The 26,592-nt window shown below is 53.0% G+C and overlaps 1 protein-coding gene across 5 annotated transcripts in view; it reads right to left on the bottom strand.

Annotated features, from left to right (window-relative positions):
- Positions 1-335: 335 nt before the first annotated feature.
- The window catches only part of SCARB1 (scavenger receptor class B member 1), a 64,837-nt gene continuing 38,580 nt past the window's right edge, over positions 336-26,592 (bottom strand). For 3 of the 5 annotated variants that reach the window (XM_031670136.2, XM_072953578.1, XM_072953576.1), the window contains 10 exons: positions 25,126-25,329; positions 22,571-22,666; positions 21,136-21,251; positions 20,828-20,994; positions 15,156-15,274; positions 11,122-11,195; positions 8,541-8,592; positions 7,730-7,876; positions 4,743-4,871; positions 1,193-1,331 (listed from right to left, as the gene is read on the bottom strand). In XM_031670136.2, the coding sequence (XP_031525996.1) occupies positions 4,743-4,871; positions 7,730-7,876; positions 8,541-8,592; positions 11,122-11,195; positions 15,156-15,274; positions 20,828-20,994; positions 21,136-21,251; positions 22,571-22,666; positions 25,126-25,329 (1,104 nt within the window). In that variant the 3' untranslated portion in view covers positions 1,193-1,331. Of the gene's footprint in view, positions 1,332-4,742; positions 4,872-7,729; positions 7,877-8,540; positions 8,593-11,121; positions 11,196-15,155; positions 15,275-20,827; positions 20,995-21,135; positions 21,252-22,570; positions 22,667-25,125; positions 25,330-26,592 lie in introns of all 5 variants that reach the window. The other 2 variants (XM_031670137.2, XM_072953577.1) reach the window with 2 other exon arrangements.

Consider the following 26,592-nt stretch of genomic DNA (forward strand, 5'->3'; position numbering starts at 1 on the left):
CCAATCCTGCACACCTTGATTTGTACATAAACAAACAGAAAAAAATCCCTGGCAAGTTCCATGTCCAAGTGGCAAAGGTGGGGCGGGGGTAGTGGGCCAAGCAGCCTTGACCCTACTCTTCCTAAACAAGGACTGAGTTGGCGCAGTTTTTATACAAAATCTTACATAAACACAAGGTTCAAACTCGAAAACCACGGAGAGACAGGTCGGCAGCCCAGTCCCTGAGAGACGCTCGTGGCCACGGCCAGAAAGGAGCTGCTTTCTGAAGAATAAAAGCCCAGGACGTCCCAGGAAGCCGCCAGCCCCCAGCACACAGGCGGCCACAGACTCAAGCGTTCACTTTTTAAAACAGTTTATTAATTCAATTGTGAATTATTTTTAAAAGATGATAAAACTCATTTCTCTTCCAGTAGAAAAGAGACAGAGGCTCGCCCCGGAGCCCGGGAGCCCGGGGTGAACGGGTCTCCCACCCGACCAGACGCCCAGGCTGACGGGCCCCGGGCCTCTCCACCTCTGCCCCGGCACCTAAAGCTGAGGGCCCTGGTGGGGGCGACTTGGGGCACAGCACCCCCGCCCCCGCCATCCCGGCCAGGGAGTGGCCGGCTCAGTATACAGGATGACGTCAGTTTAGGCTGGATGGAAGGGGCCGGACACCAAACCCGAGGCCTGTGCAGACTTCAGGGAGGTCTCCATCCTGCAGGGGATGAGGACGCGGTCGGATGCATCTCGGATTCCGAGGCCCAGATGGGCGTTCGGCCGGCCAAAGCTCTGGGTCCAGGCCAAGCACGGAGCCCCGGCCGCCTGCCCGCCTGGCCCCCCGCACAAGTCTGCACTCCCGGGCTGGGCTTCGGGACAGCGGCTGGTCCTCTGGAGTAAAGGCCTTGTCCTGCCTGGATGAGCCACCAGGCGGGGGCCGCAGTGTTTCAAGGCTGATGGAGAAAGCAGCTGGGGAGAGCGGCACGAGTCGTTAAGAGCCTGGGCCCGACGGCTCAGCCAGGGGAGGGGACCCCATGCCCAGGGCACCCGTGGTCGGGCCTGAGGGTCACTTGAAGAGAAGGTTCTGGAAACAGTCCTTGTTGACGAGCCTCTCTCCAAGTCCCCTCAGCAGCGGCTCCATCCCTGAGTGTGTCTGCACACCCCTATGCCCAAGCGTGGACACGTGCTGGGGGTGTGCAGCGTGTGACACGAATGTGGCAGCAGGAGGTGGGGGCTCAGGCTTTGGGACTGGTGGGCTGTCCTCTGAGAGAGTCCTGAAGAAGTGGGGTGTAGGGGCTGGGGAGCCCGTCTGGCTGAGTGGCCAGGCCAGGCTGGCTCTCGGCATCTTTGGGACCCTGCGGAAAAAGGGGGGGGGCGGTGGATTACCCAACCCCGCCACCAAGCCCCGCCCACATCCCCAGCCCCGCCCCACCCCTGCACATCTTCCACCAGCACAGAAACCCCCTGAGAGTCCCCAGCAGCAGCCCCCCATCTGTCAAGCTCGAGATGAGAAAAGACTGGAGTGACCTACAGACTCCTGGGACGCAGCTACAAAGGGTCTCCTCGTCCCATGAAACACCATCTTGCCTTGACCCCATTTTAGAGATGGGGAAACTGAGGCCCAGAGGGACTTGGCCTGACACAGTGAGGAGGGCAGAGCAAGCAGTCCAGGGCTTATATAAGCCATTACTGTTAACCCAGAGAAACTAGAAACCGTCTAAACGTCCATGGACAGCAAAATGCATTTTTAAAATATAGCCACAAGCTGGTATTCAACCTACAAAGCTGTGACAAACAGAAAACTGAGGGGAGGACAGCCCGCTGCGGACTGATTCATAGTCTGACACCACTGCAACGATCCTTTTAAAAATTATCTATTGCTCATGAGTGCCTACGTACAGATTTAGAGGTGGACAATGGGTGCCTCTGGGGACAAGGGGAGGGGCGGGGGAGTCGGAGAGGCGGGGCAAAGGTCACCCAGGGAGAAGGGGAAAGAGGACATGTTAACAATAAATGTGGAGTCTGGGTGAGCAGGGACTCAGGGAACTTACTGTGATTTACCTAGTTTTACATTTAAAAAAATTTCTCAACATAAAGAATTACAAATTTTCTAAAGGTAGCAATGATTATAAGAATTGGGGGCAACTTTTCATTCCCCTAAATCCTCTGTCTTCCCCTGAAGAACAGAGGCCTCCCTGCCCAGCAGCTGTGGTTGGACAATCCCAAATGCCCCCACCCCACCGGGGGCCTTGCTCACAAACCCCAAACCCCAGAGGGGCCAACTCCTGGCTCCTCTCCTCAAAGCCAGATCTAAGGCTTCCTGGATTGAGCCACGTTCAAGCCAGGGGCAACGAGGGGAGAAAGGCCAGAGTGAGACCAGCACCCCCTGCAAACATGCACCACGGCAGAGAGGCAGCATGGGGCGGCCAGGCATGGCCAGGTTTTCAGCAACATAGGCCCAAAGAGCGAAAGATGCACGTAACAAACCCTCAAGGAACCAGAAGCTGAGGCCCATTCCTCCTCCTCCTCCTGTTCCCTTCCACTTTCTTTTAACTAAGGACTGAGGACTTGAAATTAATGAAAGAGAGATGAATGAGAAGGTTAAGAAAGATCCAGAAACATTTCCCTGAGGGCTGCCCAGTACAGTTGTCCAGGCTGTTCACTGCACAAGGGTACCCAGGCAAGAGGGCTACAAACGAGTTGTTCTCTGCCAAACCGTCTGCCCTAGAGCTGGCCATGTCTGCAGAGGGGCTGTCTTTTTCTTATTTACATAAAAACACCCTTCTGGGCTAGCAGAGGCCCCATTTCCTGCCTTTCCCGGAGCAAAGCAGCCCTTCAAGGCCACCCCCATGACCAGCTATAGGGCAAGGTCTGGGAGCTCCCCCCCAAGGACCCAGGCTGAGACTCAGCACAGGCTGGAGGCCGCCCTACAGGGATTCCAGGTCTCCAGGACCACCGGCCACTTCCCAGGTGCCCAGTTCCCTAAACCGGAGACTACAGGACACTGCAGTCCCCAAGTATACATGACCGCAGGGAGGGGTCCCATCTGAGCTGAACAGTGAGCCACCTTCCAGGAGGCATGGCAGTAGAACCTCTTTAATCAAAAACTTCCCTGATAACTTGAAATTTGGATTCTGCTGGTAAAATCAAGAGGAGATCCTAGTTTTGCTTTTGTTTCATTTGGGTGGGGGGGGGTGGCAGGACATCCTGGCTGTGTCCAGGGAGGGGCAGCTGGGGGCCTCTGACATCACAACCACCAGCTATACCTGTGCTGAAAGCAAATAACCCCCTTCTCTGTGCCCGAGGACTCCACCCCGCACCCCGAGAACACCAAGACAAGTTTCTGCAGAGAGATTGTGGCTGGAAGGGGGCAAGGGTGCCCACGGAGTCAAAGTGCACACAAGAGGGCATCTCGGAGAAATACCAGGAGAGAGGAAGGAAAGGGGGACTCATTTGCAGCCCGGATCCTCTGCTCCCGATCTCAGGAGGACACCCCCTTAACACTCCGCCCTGACGTGTTATCCCCAGACCGGCAGGAGGAGCCCCCCCAAGAGCCTGGATGGGGACACAGCTGGCCCTCCCTCCTGCTCCTCGCAGGGCTGGCAGCACCTGCCAACACAAACACACCCACGCCCAGCACTTGGCATGTTCTGTTTTATCTCCTCCTCCAGCCCTGGCAATCGAAGTGAACCGGAGGCAGCCAACTGGCCCGAACGAGCGGGGCTGTCGCCTCGTCCTGGGTCTGTGGCTCTCAAATAGCTTTAAAGCTATTTAAACCCGAGCAGGCCCAGCCGCGGAAGCTGGCGAGGGCAGCACTGTTTTCGGAAACCAAAATAACAGCTATTGTCAGAGTCACAACCGTAGAGCAAGTCATCCCCGCCCAACCCCCAACCGTAGGGCCAGGAGCCCTGCCTGTCACATCCCCTGGAGGGGCTGTGAAAGACCTCAAGCCTAAAGGGGCGCCGCCCAGGAGAAGGTGAACCCCCCAAGGCACTAGCCTACTTCTTCCACAGCAGGCTGCCAGCCAGAAGGACAGCAAACAGCTAAACGTGAATTTCAGGTAAACCGCAAACAGGTTTTCAGTATAATCACGTCCTGATAATCGCATGGGACACACAGGCTAAAAATCATTCACCGCTTACCTGCAATTCACATTTAACTGCGCATCCTTTTCTTGTTGTCAATTCTTGGGTTTTTTGTTTGTTTGTTTTTGCTCAATCTGGGAACCCTATCCTCAGGCTGAGTCCTGGATATACAGCTGGTGCTCAGTTGCTGCCTAAATTCTTTTTTCTTGGTCCATCATCCAGATATATTTAAGCCAATCTACATCAAAATCCCCTCAGGGGTCCATTTAAATACAGATGCGGGGGCCCCAGCCACGAGTCTGTTCCCGGAGGTCCAGATGGGTGTCCTGAGTTTTTAGCAGACTTCCCCGGAAAAGAGTCTATCGCCCCAGAGGTTCGAGAAGCAGCTCCCCTAAACCTCGATCCTGCCTTTCTAAGATAACCCTGCAAGTAAGACCCCAGCCCACAGGTGGCGGGTCGCCCTCTGTCTCCCAGCACGCCTGGGGGTCAAGGAAACCGCCGCTGGCTCAGAACACAGCAGCACACACAAGTCCGTGTTTTCGGTCCGTAGACACTCCAGGTGAAGTTTAGGCGGAAGAAATGTGTAAGATCCAAAGCGTTTCAAGCCGCCAGAGTTCTACTCGCTACGGGGGGGGGGGTGGCGCGGGAAGGCGGGGGCGCGAGGCGTTACCTGGTACCCACCTACAGTCTGGCCTCCTGCAGCACAGTCCCCTTGGGAGCTGATGTCATCAGGGATTCAGAATAGGCCTGAATGGCCTCCTTATCCTTTGAGCCCTTTTTACTACTACTCCAAAATAAATAGCATTTCTCCTAGAAGATAACCAAGCTAATTTATAGTTGACGTTGCAGTCAAACGGAAGAGGGTTTACGCGGTTCTTTGATTTGGGGGGAAAGCGGAGGGTGGGGTAGGGGGTGCGAGAGCCCAGAAACCATTAACGACTGGGGCCAGCTGAGAGGTGGGGCAGGAGGCTGGCCTTCACCGGGGACAGAAACGCGGCAATTTTCGGGAAACACGCTGGGTCGAACAGACAAGCCACGCTGAAAGGGGTTCGCTTGAAAATTGAGGGCCGAATTGAGGGAGGAAGGCGGGGCGTGTGGCGGGCAGGGTGGCCTGGCAGAGACACAGCGGGCTGAGCAGTTGGCGTTTTAAGAGTCTCATGCTCCACTGAGCTAGCAGGTGGCATTTTCAATCGACCAGAAACAGAGATACTTCTGTTAAAAAAATTTGCTTTTCTTTTAAGAATGACTTGAGGAGAGAAATGTCTTTGAAGAGAGATGAAAATACATTGAGTTTAAAGACATGCTGTTCTTTTTTCTCCCCCCACAATTAGGACAAATACATCAAAACATGTAAAGCTTAATTAACCCTTGCCAAACCAAAAAATACGTAATGGGATAAATGTCCATGATTTGGCCTCCAGCGATGGGGAGGGAGCCTCCACCAGCATCAGTAGAAACAACAGCATTCTTATCAGATTTGGGGTCACTGATGAGGGGTGGGGTGTGAAGCTTTCATAGTTTGTGTCCTGACTTCCCTCCCCCTCCCCCTCTGATGGACGATCAGGAGACAGACTGAGGGACAGAAGGCAGAGGCCGCCTTGGCCTCCTTCTCCGGCCCAGCCCCTCTCCAAGCTGCTCCCCTGGGCCCTGCATGTGGCTGGGTGTGTCTTCACTGCTGGAAGCCCATGGTGATGCTGGGCCCAGGGAGGTATCCGTGGGCCGGGCTTCCGGTCCCTCTGCCCTCCCAGCATAATTCAGTCCCCAAACCATCAGGAGCTCCCCTCTGCTCTGACTGGGGCAGTGACAGAGGACGGGGCACCCAGCGTTCATCGGGGGCTCACAACGCCGAGGCCCTGCCACCCTCACCCCAGTGCAAACCTTTTGCCCCAAAGGATGGGGAATTTGGAAGGGAAATTGGGTTAAGGGTTTGAAAGCCCAGGTTAAGAGCCAGGAAAGGTTTATTATCGCCCCAGCAAGTGAGCAAGCGAGCAAGCAAGCTGCCTCTGAGAAAGTGGAGAAAGAGAAAAAGCTGTTTGGCCAAAGCGAAAGCAAGAAAGCTGGCAATGCGGGGGCCGGAGGGGCGGCAGGAGAGCCGGGCAGCCCCGTCGAGGCTCCCCCACGCCCACTGCCCGGGGACCCTGCACTCGCAGGCCTCGTCCTGACGGCAGTAACCTGCTGAAAGCAGTCTTGCCCCTGGGTCCAGATCTCATATTCTGCTCATGCCTGTATCCCCCAAACTGTGCACAGCGCCCCCCAAAACAAGTTGTGAAGGTGTCAGTGAATGCCGTGAGTGAACGAATGAATGCTATGTAGTCAAGAAGGGGTGTCTGGGGGGAAGCATACAGCTCAATGGTAGAGCGCATGCTTAGCAAGCATGAGGTCCTGGGTTCAAGCCAAAGTACCTCCACTAAAAAAAACGAAGGGGTATCTGTTGCCACCCCCACTTCTTCCTGCCTCTAAAGGGCAGATGCCTCAGGGCTGGGTCCTCAGAGCTCCTCTCCTTCGATGCTCCCTTCCCGAAATACCTGCTCCCAACCTGGTCCAAGCCACCATCCTCGCTCAAATGGGCCTCCTCACTGGTCCCCCTGCTTCCTCTCTCAGGCCCAGCATAACCTGCCTCCACCTCTCAGGCACCACCTCCTACCTTGCTGCCCCCATGCCCACTCCCCTCCAGCCATCCTGGCCCTGCAGGATCCTCCAACAGGTCTCACCCATCCCTGCCTCAGGGCCTTTGCACTGGCCACTCCTCCGCCAGAAGCACTCTTTCCGTGATTCTGTGCTGAGCATTCACATTTAAGCTTAAAGTCAATCTCTTCAGAGAAACCTTTTCTGACATTCTCTCTCTAGTTGTCCCCAACCCCTCTGGACACCGCACTGTCCAGCCTGGAAGCCACACATGACGGATGAGCCTTTGAAATGGGGCAAGTCCGAATCAGGACCGGCTGTAAGTGTATAAGAGAAACCAACTTTCAAAGACTCAACCTGAACAAAATAAGGCAAAATAGTTATATTTATATTTTTTATGTTGATTACATGTTGCAGTCGTCATAGTTTGGCTGTATTTGGGTTAAATAAAAGATATTAAAATTAATTTTTTTACTTAATGTGGCTATTACAAAATTTAAATTTAAAATCACACACATGGCTCATGTTGTATTTCTATTGGACAGCACTGCCCTAAGCCCATCACATTTTCTACCATCTTTATCATGGGTGAAATCATCTGTTTACTTACTTGGTTTCCATCTGTCTTTCCAACTAGAACGCCAGCCCCCGTTCCCCACCCCGACCTCCAGAGCAGGGACTGCGTCTGCCTTGTTCACGGCTGTGTGCCCTGTACCTGCCAGAGCCTGGCACCCTGCAGCTGCTGATTTGATGAACAAACCATTCGAGTACCAGGTCTCATTATCCAAACGCCCCCTGCAGCCCCTCCGAGGGAGGGTCCCCAGGCCTCCCAGAATAGGCAGAAAAGTGGTAACAGAAGACACAAGAGAGGCAAGGATGTAGCAACAGCTCCCAGGCCCCAGGCAGAGGCCGGGGACCAGGCTGAGGGTGTCTGTGGGTGCAGCAGGAAGGGACGGCCCCGGGATCCGATCTGAGCCCCTCCTTCCCTCAAGCAGGCAAGCAAGGGGCTGCTCGGCCGGGGCCGCGCTCTGGCCAGCACCTACTTGGTTCCGGATTTGGTAGATGACGGGGATGAGCAGCAGGATGCAGCCCAGGGCAAGGAAGACGTACTGGGCGTAATGCAGCACCTTGGGCATCAACACCAGCTGGGTGTAGAACGTCTGAAGGGTCTCACCCTCCATTGCCCCGCTCTGGGGAGGGAGAAGGGCAAACAAATGGACTGAAGCCACATGCTGTGAGCCTACGGTGCAGATGCCACCCCACGCCACGGCCCTCTGCCCTCCCCACTCTTCCCCATCTCGAGCCCACTGGCCAAAGTGTGTGATGGAACCTGCCAGTACCTCTATTTCCTCCAGGGCCACACAAGAGGACTACATTTCCCAGACACCTTTGCAGATGGGCAAGCCCATGTGACCTGTTCTGGCCAATGGCATGTGGGCACAGTGATGTTACACCTTCCATGCCTGGCTCCCATGTGATTCTCTCCATCTCTTTCCCAATTTACAGAACACAGACAGATTCTGAGCGTCTCAAGGAGGGCAGGAGCCTGGATGTCCCTGAAAGACTGCGCGGGGCAGAGCTCCACCTCTCCGCCAGCCCACATCAGACTGTGATGTGAGCAGGAAGTGAACCTGACATTCAGAGGTTGTACTGGCTGTTAGCTGACCCTGATTTAAAATGAGCGAGGCCAGAAGGAACCCTGAAAAGCTGGGAGAAAAGAAAGTCCAAGTGAAAAGCTGACACTCTGAAAACCAACTTCCCTTAGTCTCAGGAGAAGTGGTCACATGCGTTAACAAAATCACGGCGTCAGACACCACGGGTGCCTGGTACCCAGGGAGAGGGAGGCGGCCTTACCTCTCCAAACCACAGCAGTGGCAGGACCACCGGCTCGATCTTCCCGGTTTGTCTGGAAATAAGTGAGACCAAGCAAGTGAGAAGTTCTGTCGGGCTGTCTTAGATCAGACAACTCCAGGCCTGTGATTGAAGCCGCAGGGCCAGGAGGGGTTTGATTTTCAACGATTTAACTGGTGTGGCCTTGAGGAATGGGCATCTCCCGACCGGGAGCCACCTGACCATCTGACAGCACCTTTTTAAATGAAAAATTCACATTTCCTATGCAGTGGGGGCTGACCTAACTGATATCCATGCTTTCCTTTGAGAAACAGAACCCCAGTTTTATTCAGGATGGTAATGCACCCAGCTAACAAACATGGTTGATGCTGACCACCTGCTTTCCTTCGGGACGTCTGGAATCTGGTACACGACCAGTCCGCAGTAAACACCCTGAATGCTGAGTCCCTACTGGGTGTCCCTAGTAGGGGACACCTCACATGTGTTGTCACAACTTGTCGCTGGGGGATTAAGCATGTCTGTGTGGCTCCCCGGGAGAGGGTTCTAGAAACCTGTGCCTGGCTCCCCCAGACTTCACCCCGCAAACCCTCAGGGATGGTGGTAAGCACGGCTGTTAGATCACATCCCTTGAGACCACCACTCTAGCCCACGGGGGCAGCCAGGCAGCAACAGACGGGGACATAGAGGCCCAGAGAGGTCAGGGCGGGGGTGCACGGCCACCAGCAGGCAGAATCCAGCCGCCCAGATGGACGACTGGCTTGGGCAATGTTTGTCAAGAATCAAAATTAACTCCCAAACAGGTGAAAATTGAGAGGACAGGTGTTCAAATCCAGATTTTGAGAAGTGCATTTGCAAGTACACAGGATGGGGCCACCCTCCAGCCCACGTCCGCTGGTGCTGGACAGAGGCTGGCCCTCGGCCCCATCCCCACCCAGCCTGGCCGGCTCCTCTGTCTTAGTCACCTGCTGGCCCAGTGCGCCCGAGTCAGCAGGCCAGGTGCCGAGTCACATGGGCCCCAGAGCTGGAGCCTGGGCAGCAGACGCCCAGTGCACACGTGATTTCACCAGCCACAGATGCTTCAGGAACAAACTCTCTGAGCGGTCCCAAAGCGTCAAAGTGAAAAGCTGGGGGGCGGGGAAGGTGAGCTGCTCTGATTATTCCCACCGCGCCCTCAGACAAAGTGCGTCTTTCCAGCTGAGAGGCGTCTCACAAAGCCGAACAGATACCCACATCCCTGCAGCCCAGGAATCTCTCCGGGGCAGAGGGGGTGGTGGCGTTTCTTTTAATGAAACGATTTCAAATATGCTAAGAACGGAGTGGGGAGGGTATAGCTCAGAGGTAGAGCGCATGCTGAGTATGCATGAGGTTCTGGGTTCAATCCCCAATACCCCCATTAAAAAATAAATAAACCTAATTACCTACCCTCCCACACACAAAAAATGACTTCATGCTATGAAGCACAAACCCTGACACAACAACCAATCAGTGCACTCCCTCACCCAGCTTAAATCATAACGCGATGCTCTAACAAGAGCTGGCGAGCATGTGGGATGCTGGCGAGCATGTGGGATGCTGGCGCCCTCCCACCCTGCTGGCGGGGATGTGAAACGGCGCAGCCGCTCTGGCAAACAACCTGACAATTCCTCAAACACTTAGACATAGAGTCGCCATATGACCCTGCAATTCTGCTCCAAGGTGTCTGCCCCAGAGAAACGAAAACAGACGTCCACACAGAAACTTCTACATGATTATTCATAGCAGCACTATGCATAACGGTGAAAAAGTAGACACAACCCAAATGTCCATCGACAGATGAATAAAAAACATGCTCTTTCCATATGATGGAGTATGATCCGGCCCTAAAAGAGGAGGGAAGCGCTGACACGTGCTACCACACGGATGAGCCTTGAAAACATCATGTGAAGTGAAAGAAGCCAGTCTTACGCTGTATGATTCGACTTACGTGAAATGCCCAGAAGAGGTAAATCCATAGGAACAGAAAGCAGATGAAGAGTTGCCCGGGGCCGAGGGAAACGGCGAGTGACTGCTAATGGGGCTGGCGTTTCTTCTGGGGGTTGAGGGAAATGTTCTGAAATTGACCGGGGTGATGGCTGCACAACTCAGTGAATATGCTACAAATCACTGAACTGTGTATTTTTAAAGGCTGAGTTTTGTGCTATGTGAGTGAAATCTTGATAAAGCTGTTATTGAAAACTCAAAAAAAAAAACAGTGTTTAAAAAAATTCCTCCTGTAAAGTGAATTGTCACGCTTCAGAATGCCGTTTCCTGTTTCCATTTTCCAACACTTAGTTTTGTCGGGATTTAATGTTGAGTGGAAAACAGCTTGGATGGGAGGTTCTGGCTAAGTTGGGGGGGCAAATGTCCGGAGAGGAAAAGGGGATTCTGGGCAGGGATGTCAGGATGTGGTTCGGAACTCAGCCCAGAGCTAAGACTGCCCCTCTCAGCGGGAAGATGGGCAGGGACCAGATTCCACATCCCTGAGGACCACCTCCCTTCTCCAGGCGCTGCTCAGTCCCTGATCTCTCAGCAGGTGAGGCGGCCCCGGCTCCCAGACCCCACTCACCCGATGCCTTTCACAGACTTCATGTAGAGGTTCAGCTGCAACTTGACAGAGCAGTTCATGGGGATCCCGGTGACCTGCAGCAACGAAGACAGTGAGGGGCCTGGCCTCCTTGGAGCCCCAGGGACACCTTCAAACACCCCCTCCCTGGTTCCGCTCAAGAGGATGCGGGTCCCAGATTAACCACCCACCCGCTGGGGTTTCCTCTGCTCCCTCTAAGCCCTGCCGGGTCAACATGTGTTTCCCAAATGGGTCTTATGTCCACGACCTCCAGGGCGCCCCTCTAAGAGAGCCAGCCTCTCTGAGTAGAAAAAACCCAGTCCTTTTGATCTGTCGGCTTCCATGATGCTTCCCCAAGAGCAGAATGACATTTTTCAGTCATTGCCCCTCCCACCACCCTTTAAATGAAAAAAAAGGGGGTTTGTATGTTGATCAAGTCACTCTCTTCTCCATTTACCCTCATTCCACCCCCCCCCCCGCCACATCACGCCCACATTGTCTCAAAAAGAAGTCTCCACCAGGGAGCTTGCATATTATTTTTCCTTTTTTCTTGGGGGAGGGTGGGTAATTAGGTTTGTTTATTTATTTGTTTACTTCTTAACAGAAGTTCTGGGGCTTGAGCCCAGCACCTTGCGCATGCCAAGCACACGTCCTACCACTGAGCTATACCCTCCCCTCCACTTTCTGTGTCTCTTTAATATACCTACACCCAGTGTCCATTTCAACACAGCTGGCCTCAGGCTCACAGCACTGGCAGACAAAGGTATTTTACAGAAAGCCTCGTAATGTTTTCCCTTGTGCTTATTTGATGGCTGCCTTCTTTCATTTGCAGAAAATTTTAATTTCCAATTGGAGGTAGTGATCGAGAGCTTCCTCTGTGCAGGAATCTTTTTTTTTTTTAATGAGATTGGTTTTGATTGACGTACAGTCAGTTTACAATGTGTTGATCTCTGGTGTACAGCATAGTGTTTCAGTTATACACACACATACGTATATTCCTCTTAATGAGATCATTTTGTAAAGCAGTTAAGTCAGTAACAGGAGAAGTCATACACATATATGACCAAAACCAGGAAGGTGTCTCTGGGATGAGGTCAGCAAATTAGAGTGGAAAGGACCCCAGGTTTGAGGTCAGTTTGCTGCTTCTTAGCTGAGATCCCTTCCCTTATCTGGAAAAGGGAGACAATTTCTGCCAGGGCAAAAATAAGGTACGCAAGACAGCCACGCTCAGGTATTTATTGGGCCATAAATGTGCCATCATCACGTCCATCAGTGAGAAATGGCATTATCTTCCAACACAGCCCAGCCTCCCAAAGCCCTGGGGGACCCCAGGGGCATGGAGGAGCTGGCCAAAGGCCATGCTCCCGTGACCCCGGGGAGTTTGAACTTGAGAACCCGGCGGGGCAGGAGTGAGGTCACCCGCGTGTGGAAAAGCGCGGACCCGGCAGCCCTGAGGCTGCCCTCCTCAGAAAGGTGGGCCCTTGGCTGCTGTCTGGGAGCCTGGATTTCACAAGGGCTCCCATCGCTCCCTGACGGATAAGAGGGGCTCACTGCGCCTGGACGGTCTGCACAGACAGCGTGGTTTATGCGGACACCTGCTTTCCTTCGGGGGGTCTGGAATTTGGGTCCATGCCAGGCACAGGGTGCCCATGTGACCAGCCCCCAATAAATATCTTGGGCTCTGAGTCTCTCCTGGGCGTCCCTGGTGGAGGACACTTCATGCAGGAATGAAGTGTGTCCCGTGTGGCCCCTGGGAGGGGGCTCTGGAGACCAGTGTCTGGTTCCCCCGGACTTCACGCCCACATGCCTCTCCCCTTGCTGACTGTGCTGTACTACGGCAGGGCCATGAGACCACCGCGTGCTCACTCCCGGGAGGCCTCCAGCAAAGCACCCCACGTGGGGTGGTCTTGGAGACCCGGACACACCCGCCACCCTCCTCTGCTCTCTGCATTCTGGGATCTCCACTCGGGCTACATCCTTCCTAGGAAACGCGTCCCCCTCTCCTTGGCTCGTTTCTCCAGCTCCATCAGGCCACCTCTTTGCAGGCAAAGCCCTTCTGGTTCCCCCCACAACCTCAAACAGAAATTTGCGCCTGTCACCACACCCTCCTGGGTTTCAGGAGCAGAAAAGTAGGCAGCAGGCATTCTGTTTCCCAGGCTAACGACATCAGAAACCAGCAAGTCGATCCCATGACCGTCCTCCCCAAAGCAGCAAAAACAACAAAAAAAAAACAAAGGCTGCTTCCTCCCCCGTCTGCCTCGTGCTGACCCGACGCAGGAGAAGACTGCTTGTGACTAGCCGATGGGCTGCTGCACAACTCCAGCCTCCCACACTTAACTGCCTGTTCTCAGTGTGGGAGGAAAAGAGAAAGTCCGCAGAGGACAACAGAAGTCACAGCGAGAACAGACAAGACCGCGCTCTTGCTGGAATTCCCGGAAGCCAGCAGAGAGGGGGTGGGCAGTGAAACAAACGAACTGAAAGAGAAGCTGGAGAACCATTTGTTAGGTTTATAATAAAAACCTTTGAAAAATTGGTTAACAAAAACGGGCTCATGGACGTAGGAAACAAACTATGGTTACCAAAGGGGAAAGGGCAGGAGAGGGATAAATTAGTTGGGGGTTAACAGACACACACGACTATATATAAAATAGATAAACAACAAGGACCTAGTATGTAGCACAGGGAACTAGGTTCAATTTCTTGCAATAATAGATAATAGAAAAAAATCTGGAAAAAAAAATGTATGTATGTATATGTATAAGTGAGTCACTTTGCTGTACACCTGAAACTAACATTGTAAATCAACTACACTTCAATAAACATTTTTTTAAAAAGAAAAAAAAACAGACAGATGCAACTGAGTATTCAAGTTCAGAGAAAAAGCAAATTTCAAAATAATTAATTTTTTTAATTAAAAAAGAAGACCTATATTTGAATTCAGCCTTAGCCCTTCCTTATTCTCAATCACTCATATGTCAGTAGATCACACCTATATTTCCTGAGACATTAGCACTTCTGTGCCCACTGCTAGAATTCAAGCGATTAACGAGACAGAACAGACCCTCCCCTCGTGGAGCCAGGAATCCCATTTGCTAGCTGTACCACTTAATCTATGTGGGCTGCAGGTTTCCCACCTGTAAAACGGGAAGAGCAATGCCCGCCTCCCAGGTTATTGTGAAAACTAACTGAGTGGGTGCGTGGGGAAGAATCTAGCTAGTGCCTGGAGCATGATGAGCCTTCTAGAAATATCTGCTGGGTATGAAGTGGGTTGCAGTCACAGCTGACTTCACTGGCCTGGGTTTTTAGTGAGAAAAAAATAAAGAACTAGAAGGTGGAGGGCTGCGGGCTGGGGGCTGGGGGCCGGGTCAGTGGCCAAGAAACCGTGAGTGCACAGGACAATGGCGCAGAACAGCATCGGGCAGAAGCGCTCCCTAAAAAGGCCTGTGGGAAAGACCACGAGTGTCCACTCAGGAAACACAAACCCACAGAATTTTTTAATCAGTGGTAGAAGCCACCAAATCCAAATGGGGAACGTTGCACTGAACGGAGGCACGGGGAGGAGCAGCAACGGGCTAAAGACACGCCCTCGGTGGGGCCACACGTACAGCCCGATACCCTCCTGGTCCCTGTTTATAGACAGAACATAGCGTGGGCCAGTTCCCCAGAGCCCAGTTTATCGGCAAGAGATCCCGGGCTCTTGCCGGTGCCTAAAGATCTTTATGGTAATGTTGGCACAGCCAGAGGGCTGCCTCTGGCTAATTTGCAGGCTGATAATTCCTAATTAATTTACTGTCTTATGGTCCTTTTATAGAGGCAATTCCCTTATAAAGAGACAATGAAGTCCTTGAACTATGGAGTCGAGGCAAACTTTGATGGCTTGATAGCCCAGATGGTATCAATGCCAAAGAAACCCAGGTTCCCCATCACCCCCCACCTGGAACACCTTGGTGCCTGGCATAGGGGTGGGGAAGGGGGGCCCAAGTGCACCAAACAGAAACCCCCACTGCCCACCCACAGGCTGCCAGGCCCCTGCTCACCGGGTGGATGTCCAGGAACAAAGAATGCTCTTCTGGGTTAGGGTGGAGGCCAGACACTGCCTCTGCCAGGACTGGGTCAGCGTTGTAGAAGTGAGGATGGGAGAGAAACAAGGGTGCATCTGGAAGGCAGACAGGCAGAGAGGGGGTGTCAGACAAGGAGAGTGTGTTGGCATGTGCGGAGACGGGCTCAGGTTAGGCCCTAGCTGGGCACAGGGGGCTGCGCGATGAGGAAACACAGCCACTGCCTGCAGTGCACTCCTCCCCGGCCCCGGGATGATGACAAGATGCAAACAACAATAACTAGACAGAAAGAATTTATTCTGTCCATAAATATGTACCAAGTGTCCAAGAGGCACCAGGCATTGGAGTCCAGCAAGCCACAAGCTCAGACAAGCCACGGGAACGGGAAAGCAGGAGCTGCTGTTTCTGGCAGGAGAGACCAAAGGAAGGAACAGAAGATGGCTCCAAGATGCCGGGCAGAGGAGGCCAGGGGACGGCATTCCAGGTGGAAGGGATGACAGAAGCAACGGCATGGCGGTGGGAAATGGACAGCACGTGTGGAGCAGGCAGTGCGTGGAGGGGAGTTAGGGGAGCTGAGGATAGGAAGACTTGAACTTGGGTGAGAGGAGGGGCGTCTGGATCGCCACACCAAGCAGCCCGGACTGTGTTCTGCAGGCAACGTGGCAATGATCAGAGATGCTCAGGTGTGCACACCGTGGCCAGGCCTCCCTAACGGCCATGGGAGCAGAGGAGACACCTCTTTGCTCCTTCTCCCCCCGCAGCCAGTCTGCGGGATGGACGCCAACGTGTGAGAACAGGGCCTGACCCGGGTCCCTCTGAGTGAGCAGTTCACACCTGGTTACCTGAGGCTGAACCTCTCCATCAACCGACCGACCAAGGCAAACCCCAGGGCATCCTTGCGTGCTCAGGACAACACACAACTGGCCTGATGTTCAACAAGGTAACCAGGGAAAGGATGAGCCTCTCTCGAAAAATCACAAGGGTCCAGAACAGGCACATCACAGAGACAGAACGCAGACTGGTGGACACAGGGCTGGGGGAGGAGGGGTGGGGCGTGAGTGCTAATGGTACGGGGTCTCCTCTCGGGATGATGACAATGTTCTGGAACTAGACCGTGAGGGTGGCTGCAAGTTTCCAATGTCCTACATGCCACTGAATCGTGCACTTGAAATGGTTCGTTTTATGTTATGTAAACTTCACCTCGATACGAGAAAAAGAAAGACAGAACAAACAAACCCACGAGGTCGCTTCCCTAAAACCAGCGGCCCATCTGTTTCCAGCCAGGTGACCGGCATTCCTGTTCGTGTGTGTCTGATAGCCTCAAGTGCCTAGATTCTTTCCGCCTTCCTTAGCAAAGCCAAGCACTGGCTTGAAATAAAAGCTGGGGTCTTACTGCTGTCTGACTTCACTTTCCCCAGAGTCCTTTAACATTCGTTGCTTTAATGTGTCTCAACATGAATTTATTCACCCCAGGATCTCTCCAACATTGCTGTGTCTGGATATCCCTTGCGCTGTTCTGTAACGTGTCTCTTTGAAGGAACTGCCATGACTTTCTCAAACAGTTATATTTTAAACGAGGAGCTTTCTATCTCAGGTGTCATTGGCAAACACCTGCCAGAATTAGAAAATAAATACACGAACAAACACAAGGGAACCACTGAACTTTGTACATTCAAATGAGATGCTGTTACCTACATGAGGCTTCCACTCTAAGACTTGCTCTTTCTCCATGGAAAAGAGAAACCGATGAATGTTAGAAAGGCGTTCAAGCTCTCTTAGCGCTAATGGAGACTTCCTCTTGGAGGGAGGGATCAGAAGGACAGAAAGAGAATGGAAAACAAAAGCCCTCTCTCACTGTGTAAATCAGTGTTACTTAAAGTTGCCTCCTTGGACCTCTGAAGTCATCTTGAGTGCCTCCAGAAACCACATCCCACAATTTCCCTGTTTCCATCCTCCCATCTCTGCCGTGAAAGGAGATCAGCAGAGTAAACACGAGGACCCCCTTTCCCTCAGTAAGAGAAGCAGTCACCAACCCAGGCCCTTGAAGGTGGTGAATCCCAGATAAGCCCCATCCTCCTCCAAAGCCGGGGGAGACTGAAGCGGGCCGGACCAATCTGACATTACCTGCCTTTGCTTCAGACATCACGCCTGCCTAGTTTGTTTGTTTTCTTTAACGGCACACATGCGTGCATGTGCGCTGTTAAGTTAATTTCTTATCTTCAGATAAAATGTCACAGAAATATAAACATAGCTGCACCGAAAGACGTGGAAGAGAATGCTCCTAGCAGCACCAGGGTAATGGGCAGCGAGCGGAACCCTGGGTGCCCGTGAACAGTTTCTATTTTATTTCCGAACAGACTGGGAGCGACAGCACCCAGGTAATAAGTGGTAATTAATTTATAGCTTTATGGCACATCCAACCAGATCTAATTACCCAGGATCACAACAGATTATGATTAAAGGGCTCCACTGAGCAAGTCTAAGGGCCTCACACAGCGTGGAGGTTGGAGGAGAGAACGTTCTCTGGGTCCAAGAAATTTTCAAGGCCCAGAAAGAGAAATGTGTGGCTATTTCTTATCTTCAGATAAAATGCCACAGAAGTACGGACACAAGTGAACCAAAAGACGTGAGAGAGACCGTTCCTAGCAGCCCCGGGGTAACAGGCAGCAAATGGAACCTCGGATGTCTGTGATCAACAGGAGGGGTAAGGAAAGGGAGGCTGGCCCCGCTGCTAAGTATTATACAGCCGTGAAGAACACGCCCACAGTGACAGGGATGGACCTCCCCAGTGCGAAAACAGGCAAAAGAGGCCAGAAAAAGAGAAAAGAGGAGTAGATGCTTTACGATTCCATTCACATAAAGACCAAAGGCAGGCAAAGCAGAGGCTCTGGAAGTCAGGCCCGTGACCAGGAGGGGCCACGGGGCACCCAGCACCCCTCCTGCTCCTGCCCTCTTTCTCCATCACTTTGTGGAATTCCACACTGCACGTCACTTGGGCATCTCTGTGCACATGTCTATTTCAAAGTAAAAGAAAAAACTTTATTTACATAATACATAAATAATCCCCATGCACTTTTGAAGTTCCTTTGGCACATGCGCTAAGATGAGGCAGTGTGATTTTCACCCCTAGCCCTTGGTGGTGTGTGGACACGTCTCTGCCTGCCCAGCATCCATCCTTTCTCTGGGAACCTACACCCCGATTAAACCCCTCCCCTGCTCGGTGGGTGGGGCCAGCATTTGACACAGCCTGGCCAATCAGCAGCGCCCACTTGGCCACTGATTGGTTCCCAGCTGGCCATGTGATGCAAAGCAGACCAATCAGAGCAAACCCTGGGACTTCCACTGGGGTGAGGAGGACCCAGTCGCCCCCTTTATGCAGGACCCAGAGCTGGGAGGGGGTGGGCCTGCAGCCACGGAGGGGAGAGCCTGCCAGGCAGCAAAGCCAGCCGAGAAGAAAACCAAGCTGGCATAGGGCAAAAGAAAGAACTGAACAAATCGGGGACAAGGGTAGGAGGGCCAGAAAAGGCCATGACAGAGGTGGGCATTTCCAGACCCCAGTTTGAAACCTTTCACCCACTCGGCCTGAACTTGGGGAAACCGTCCAACCTGCTGATCGTCCTTCCTCCCAACCCTGCTGCAAACGACCCCTCCCCAGTCCCCATCTTCAGCTGGAAATGTGGCTCCAACCAAACAGGCCCCAAGAGGCAAGACCAAGAAAGATGGGGAGTGGCTTCTTGTCCTACCGGCTATGTGAGCTCGGTCACATCCCAGCCTTGAGCCTCAATTTCCCAAGTGCAGGATACACCACACATTAATATGTTCAAATACTGTGTTGAGTACCCACTATATACTGGGCGCAGGTCTAGAAGCTGACAGAGCCCTGCCTACAGTGGTTACAGTCCAGTGAGACAGACAAGAAGTAAAATAAAATGCACAGTCAGCGATTTCAGGGAGCGATAAGCACCAGGAAGACAATAAAGGGTGAAGGGACAGAGAGCAGCTGAGGGAGGGGAGGGCAGCTTTAGAACAAGAAATCAGAGCAGGCCTCCTGGAGGAGGTGGCATTTGAACAGACCAAGAGGAGGTAAGGGAACGATCCACAAAGATCCACACGGATGCCTGGGGAACAGCCAATGCAAAGGTCCTGAGGTGGGGCCAAACTTGATATATTCTAGCAACAGAGAGAAGGCAGCAGTGCTAGCTAAAGAATAGTCAGTGGGGAAGGTACGGGAAGAAATGACGTCAGAGAGGCCAGCAGAGGCTGGATCCTGACAGCCCCGAGGCCGCGCTAAGAGCTGCACTATACACACTCACGGGGGGCTGTCAGACATCTGAAGCAAAGGGCTGGGTGGCAATTCCCGTTTTTGAAAGGTCCCCTGGGCTGCTCTCCGGAACAGGATCCAACAATGAAAACGTCCTTTTTTCTCTGTCCATCCCACACGGCGGTCACTGGGCACGTGTGGGTGGGGACCGTCTGAAAAGTGGCCAGGGAGACTAAGGCGCTGCGTTTTAAATTTGATTTCATTCAAACCAGTCTCAATTTAAATAGCCACATGAGGCCAGCGGTGACCGCAATGGACGGTCTGGGGAACAGAGCGGGCACAGGGTGGCAGCCATGCAGGAGGAGGGCCGACTGGAGGGGCCTGGCCCACGAGGTGGCCAGGGAACAGGAGACAGGAAGGACCCGGGACTTGATCTGGAGGCAGGACCCACGGGGCTTGCTGTGACCGGATGAGCGTCAGGAGAGGGGACTCGAGCTGACATCCAAGTGTCCAAGTTGAGCGTGAGGTGGGGGCGTCTCAGGGACCAGCCCACAACTGGAAAACACTCATGGTGCCGGACAGTCTGCCAGCACCAGTGGCCAACGCCCAGGCCTGCATCTGTCCCCACTGAACCAGGGTTCACAGAACCACCGGGCTGCTGCTAGCTTCTTTCCCTCCCCAGATGGGCTGAAAGGTCCTCTCCAAGAAGCCTCGTGTCGTGGCGCGGAGGGCAGAGCAATGTCCTTGCCAGAGAGGCCCACGTCCTAATCTCCGGAATCTGCGAATAAACTAGGTCACACAGCAAAGGGAATTACGGCCACAGGGGGCTGATGGCTGCCAACTAATCAGCTTAAAACAGGGACTGTGGCCTAGATTACCCAGGGGGGCCCCGGCAGGGTCTTCAGGGCGCTTAAAACCGGAAGAGGGAAGTAGAAGAGGGTCAGAAGAAGAGGTGCGGCCACAGGAGTCAGAGAGCTGTGGTGTCCCTGGCTTTGAAGACAGAGGAAGGGAACCCTGCGCAAGGAATTGTAGAAGCTGAAAAAGGCAAGAAAACAGATTCTCCCCTCCAGCCTCCGGAAAGGAATGCAGCCTACTGCCACCTGGCTCTGAGCCTGGAGAGGCCTGGGTTGGACTTCTGAACCACAGGACTGCTTAAGATAATAAGTTTGTGCCATCCTCAGCCACCACGTTTGTGGGAATTTGTTACGACAGCAACTGATGGACATGGCGTTATTTCCTCAGGTTATCTTTTTGCCGCTCTCATTATCTCTGGCCTAATGGGATTATCAAGAGTACAGAGGCCAGAAATTAAGCAGGTAGCGTGGGGGGCAGATACGCCCTGTATCGCGCCGCGCGCTCCGCCCGCTGTCCCGTCGGGGACGGCACGTACTGAACCTGCAGGTGCTGACGTTCTGAATTCCCGACTCCATGCACGGGCAGAAGCCCTCGTTGGGTGGGTAGACGGTCCCGTTGGCGAACAGGGTGTTGGGAGCCACGAAGCGAAAAGTGGGGATGCCTTCAAACACGCCCTCCTCCTTGTAGACTAGCTTCATGGACCTGCAACCAAAGAGGATTCAAGGTGACGCCAAGGGCCAGCGGACACACGGAGAGCCAGTGCTTTCCCAGTATAAGCCAAAAGCCACTTGATTTCGGCGGGTTTCCCAGGAGGCCCAGAAGGTCCCGTGTCAGGGCGATTACCGGCAGGCGTCAGGGCTGTAGAATTCCAGGGAGGATTCCGGAGTCATAAATGGGGCCCACATCTGCCCGGAAGTTCCATTAATCATGTTGCACTGATCCGAATGCCAGAAGTTGACCTGTGGGGAAGCATTTAGATACGCCCACTTAGTTGAGCAAGGCCTCCTACAGAGATGCTCTTGGGCACTGCCCACCTGACTCGGAGCTGTCACAGGCCGGGTGCCCTCGGGGACATCACCACCCAACTGACAGTTTCCTCCAAGAGGCAGCCTGGCATGGCGGGAGGAGGGCAGGCTCTGTAGACAGACAGAGAGACCGTCGATGACAGCTCCCCACTCCCTAACTGTGAATGTGCCACTTTGCTGGGGACTCAGTTACTGCATCTGTAAAATGGGCCTGTCGCTCACATCTCCAAGGAGCACAGGGACATCCTCACCTCTCAAGAGAGGAAGTCATCAGACACTTCCTAAAAACAGGTCAAATTAGAAGGTAGCACAGTAGGTAAAAGGTTTAGAATCATAATGTGGCCACCAGGAGACTTCAAAACAGGAGGTACCTCTGGGGAGTGAGAGCTCGACAGAAAAAAAACAGACTTCTCACTTTCTACCCCTCTGTCCTAACAGAAGAGTTTTAATCACGTGTACACTTTTATATTGAAAAAGCAAGCCAAAGAGAATTTCAGTAGTGCCCGTTTGGAATGGTTATTACTGGTTGCAAATGATTATCCTGCCACCACTCTGGGCACCAAGGGGGTATAATCTGTCCCCAGCCCTCGGGTCTTTGCAATCATCACCCTGGTGAGCATCTGGAAGGTGTGCGCGCCGCCGCTGTGCATTTTCACGCATGATGAGGAACGGCCATGAAGATGAAGAAAGCAAGCTTGCAAAGCAGTGCACGTAATATGATTTCATTCTGTTCCAAGAAGGAAAAAACCACCCATGCTAATGGATAAAAACAGACCCCAGTCCTGGTAACTGTGGGCTTCCTGCCCGATTCCGGTGGGGGTGGGGTGGGGGTGGGGCTGGAAGTGTGAAGGGGTACAAAGTGCACTTTATTTCCATCCTCTTGTTTTTTAATGTGATGCCTCCCTGCGCTTCTAGTGTAATTTTTTTTTACTCAATAATCTTTTAATACAATGGATGGTTATATTATCAGTGTAATATTTTGGAAGCATTCTTGTAAAGGAAGCACCAAAGGAAAGAAAGAATTCAGTTCCTAGCATACACTAGGTGCTAACTAAGTAGCTCTAGGCCCTACCCACTCATCCGGAACCAAGAGCCAGCTGAGGCTTAAGCAAAGGTAAAATCCCCAGCTCTGAAGGCGTCCTCCCTCACGGATGTGATCACTCCCCGAGTTTCAGGAGCAAGAAGAGGCACCGGGAAGGGCAGCCCCTGCCTCCCACCCAGCCCCTGGGTAGGACGGCTCCTCCTGCCCTCACCTTGCTGACCCCGTTCCACTTGTCCACGAGGTGGATCCTGCTGAAGTTCTGGACGCCCGTGAACACGGTGAAGAGCCCAGAATTGGAGTTGTTGAGCTGCAGACGACGAAAGAGAATGGCATCTTTAAGCCTCAGGATGGAGGCCAAGGACCCCGGGGGACCAGCACCCAAGCCCGCCCGCTCAGTCACAGGCTGCTCCCCCCTCACCCGGGGGACAGGGGCCGCGTTTTCTTGTTCACCGCTGCACATGAGGGTCAAGTGGACGAGGACCTGGGAGCTTTCTAGGAGAGACACTCCCCTGAGGACAGCATCCCTCGGAGAAAGCGTCCCACCTTCCCTTCCCACCTCTGGGAGAGTCTGGCTCTCTTCCCAGGTAAATGGTACAGCCACCCCCACCCCCGCCGCAATGTGAAATAAACCATGGCCACGGGACTTCTTCGACAGTGAAAATGATCGATAAAAAAGCAGCGGAAGTGGCATGTCAGCTCTGGGTGGGAGCTTTACGAGCTGGTGCGTGAAAACTGTCACTGCTGCAGAGACTGGGGACATGTGTGTCAGGCTGGAGCCTCCCTCAGCCTGGGTCCGAGCGACCACAAAGAGCAGAGGCCCCCTGGCCACCCGCACTGGACACGGCATACAGGCAAGAAATAAACTTGTGTTGTTTCAAGCCACTGAGTTTGGGGGCTGCTTAACCCGCCTGTCCTGGGGGACACGGGACCTGAAGTTTATCCCGCGCTTTCTAGGAAACCCTGGCTACGGCCCTCTAAGGGTATTTCTTAGAAACAGATTTCTAACTCAGAGCAAAGATACGAAATGCATACGAAGAAATGAGAGACCGCTGGGTAAAATCTAGAAGGCACCCTTTGACCTCTGAGGACGCCGTATAACGTGAGGTGTGGCACCCGTCAGGAACTCAACAGGAAGACGTGGCCTCTGAGCTAGCGTGTCGATGCTTTGTTTTGTTATGAGGGAGAAAGGGGAGACCGGACTGAATGGCTTTACTGGCTGAATGGCTAAATCGATTAGCAACTGGTTAAACAAACAGGCTCCAGAGCAGGGCCCAAGTTCAAAGCCTGCCCTGGCTTCCTAATACCCGTGTCCCATCGCCTGTGCATTCAGAGCTGCATGAGCCCAGACTTCAGCCAGCACGAGGGGAGGGTAATGGGAGCCACTTAAGAGGCACTGGGAGTGTTAAAAAGAGCTAATGTGTGAGAACCGCTGAGCACAGTGCCTGAGAAATAGTAAGAACTCAAAATGCTTTCCTTTTATGATTATTGTTATTATTATTAATAAATGCTCACCCAAAAGGATCCTAACATAATCGTTGCAATCGGCAAACTGTACCTGAGACTGCTAGTTACTACCCAAAGTCCAGTCTCTCCTTTCTCCTTCCTAACAAGATGCAGACCTTACTCAGGGCATCAACACACTAGCTAAAAGGCAACATCTTCCAGCTTCCCTTGCAGCGAACCATGGCCACATGACTAAGTTCTGGCCAATGGAAAGCAACTGGAAATTGGTTTCCTCCCTCTGGAAGAGGGAAACAGCTGGAACACGCTGTTTCGTCCTCAGCTCCCCTGAATGACCCTAAATCCCCCACCACTTCTTCACTCCTGCTGTGCTGACTGGAATGTGGATGTGGTAGCTGGAGCTCTAGCAGCCATGCTGGACCATGTGGTAATCTTGAGTATGGAAACCACACCCTCAGGAAGGCAGAGCAGAGTGGTAGAAGAATTCTAGATCCCTGAAGAGTATGAAGCCACCACACCAACACTGAACAGTCACTGTGGGACTGTTATTTGGGGATTTCCACTATATATAATCAGGTATAGGTAACAGGCATGCTACTCAATTTGTAATAATTTTCATTGGTTTTTAAGTTTACAATCTGCTTTTACAAGAATCATGTCACTTACCCCAAAGTGCCAACTTACACACACACCCAGAACCTGTCATTCTAGTCAAAGCTGTGCTGAGCAACTATCATGTGCCAGGAACAGAGTCACAATTTCTGCCCACTACCCTCAACACCGGATCAGCAGAGCCCAAAGAGGAGGCTGAGGCTGGAGCAACCCAGAGGGCTCGTTAAAATCTGTGGTTGAGGGAGCCAAGGTCAAGGATCAAAGGTCAGTAGTTCGACTCTACATCAGATTATGACTCAGGATCCCAGTCACTGACCCTACCAGGTTACCAAGGGTCAAGATCAAGAAAAAGGAGGCAACTCAGAGCAATGCTATAGTTGACACTGTGACCTGCCTCCCCAGCAGCCATTCCCCCTTCTTCTAGCCTCAACCTACAATCATCTAAGCTCAGCCCCAATCACATCATTTGAACCTGGATCAAGCTGCACCTGAATCCATATTTACAGTTCTCAGTTATATGAACCAATAAATTCTCCATGTCACTTAAGACAGTTTGAGTGAGGTTCTCCACCACTCACAACCACAGTCCCAGGGTCTCCAGCCAGTTCCCAAAACAAGCCGGTAACCAGCTTCCAGGCTATGCTGGTGGAGGACAAGGCACAGGCCCTGAACTTCTCACTGGGCCACATTTACCTCAGCAAATAGCCCGAACTTGCCCTTGAAGGGGAACGTGCTTGGGAAGTACTTATTGATGAGGTGCAGGAGGGGGTCCTCGTAGCCCCACATGATCTCGCTGACGGTGCGGTTCATGAAGGCACGCTCGCCAAGGGTGCTGAACGCCAAGGTCATGATCAGCTTCAGGCTCACGGGCCTATTCTCCATCATCAACGCCGCGGCCTGCAGGGCCAGGAAACACGACAAGTTCAAGGCCAGACTCAGCTGGCCTGTCCCCGCTGGATTTCAAGCCACCGCCCCCATTGGGAAATGCTCAGGTCTAGAAGGGTCCCTGCAGTAGACATGTGGGACGTCTAGGGCACCCAGAATCACTCCCTGATCCTTCAGCAACAGGATCACCTGTTGACTTCGCTGCCAAAACATGCGTATCTAACTCTGAGGGAGGCAGCTGCAAGGCTCTGGGCTGCATTTATTTGAGCTTCTTTTGTCCTGTCCATCCAGTGGACTCACCAGGTGAGTTCATATCTGATGCAGAGCCCAGCCCAGGGCCAGGCCCAGAGCAAATGCCTGATGACCTTCTGGGTGGACAGAGGATTAGACAGAGGGCTGAGTATGACATAATGCAAACTCTGTAGGTTCAAAACCCTAGTCTGCTACCTGCTAGCTGAGTGACCTTAGATAAGTCACTGAACCTCTCTGTTCTTCAGTTTTCCTCCTCTACAAATGAAGAAAATAATAGTACCTAACGATCACATATTGTTGACGAGTAAACAAGGTAATATGCGTAAGGTCTTAAACACAATGTCAGCAAGACGTTCACCCAGCAGACTGGAGGCGGCTGTCTCTAGGAAGATCTGCTGGCAAAGTTGGCCCTTGGCTGGCGTCTGAGATCCTGGTTTTAGGAGGGGTCCCACCACTCCCTAGCTGACAAGAGGGGCTCGCTGAGCCTTGACTGTACAAACGTGGTTAAGCTAACCACTCACTTTCCTTCGGGGAATCTGGAATTTGGGTCCGTGCCAGGGAAAGAGTGCCTACGTGACCAGCCGCTAATAAACACCCCGGAGCTGCGGCTCTACTGGGCGTCGCTGGTAAGGACACTCACACGTGCAGTCACAGCCCACTGCCAGGGAATGAAGCGTGTCCGGTGTGACTCCCCTGGGAGAGGGCTCAGGAAGCCGGGGCCCGGTCTCCACCCCACGTGCCCTTTCCCTGTGCTGATTTTGTTCTGTCTCCTTCCGCTGTACCAACCGCAGCCGAGGGCAGGACCGTGAGCCCCCCTAGTGAATCAGCAAACTGGGCGTGGCCCTGGGGACCCCGATACACGTGGCAAGCAGTCAGTAAATCCAGCTGCTACTCTGACTCCACCTGCAGAGAAGGAGGCTCTGCCCACAACCTCCCCACAAACAGATATGACATGACCTGGGGGTCCCTCCTTCTGTCCCCCCAGGAGATTTCAGATTTGCAGACTGAAGAGGGAAAAGACCA

This window comes from Vicugna pacos, chromosome 32, assembly GCF_048564905.1.
Source record: "Vicugna pacos chromosome 32, VicPac4, whole genome shotgun sequence".
Taxonomy (NCBI): Eukaryota; Metazoa; Chordata; class Mammalia; order Artiodactyla; family Camelidae; genus Vicugna; species Vicugna pacos.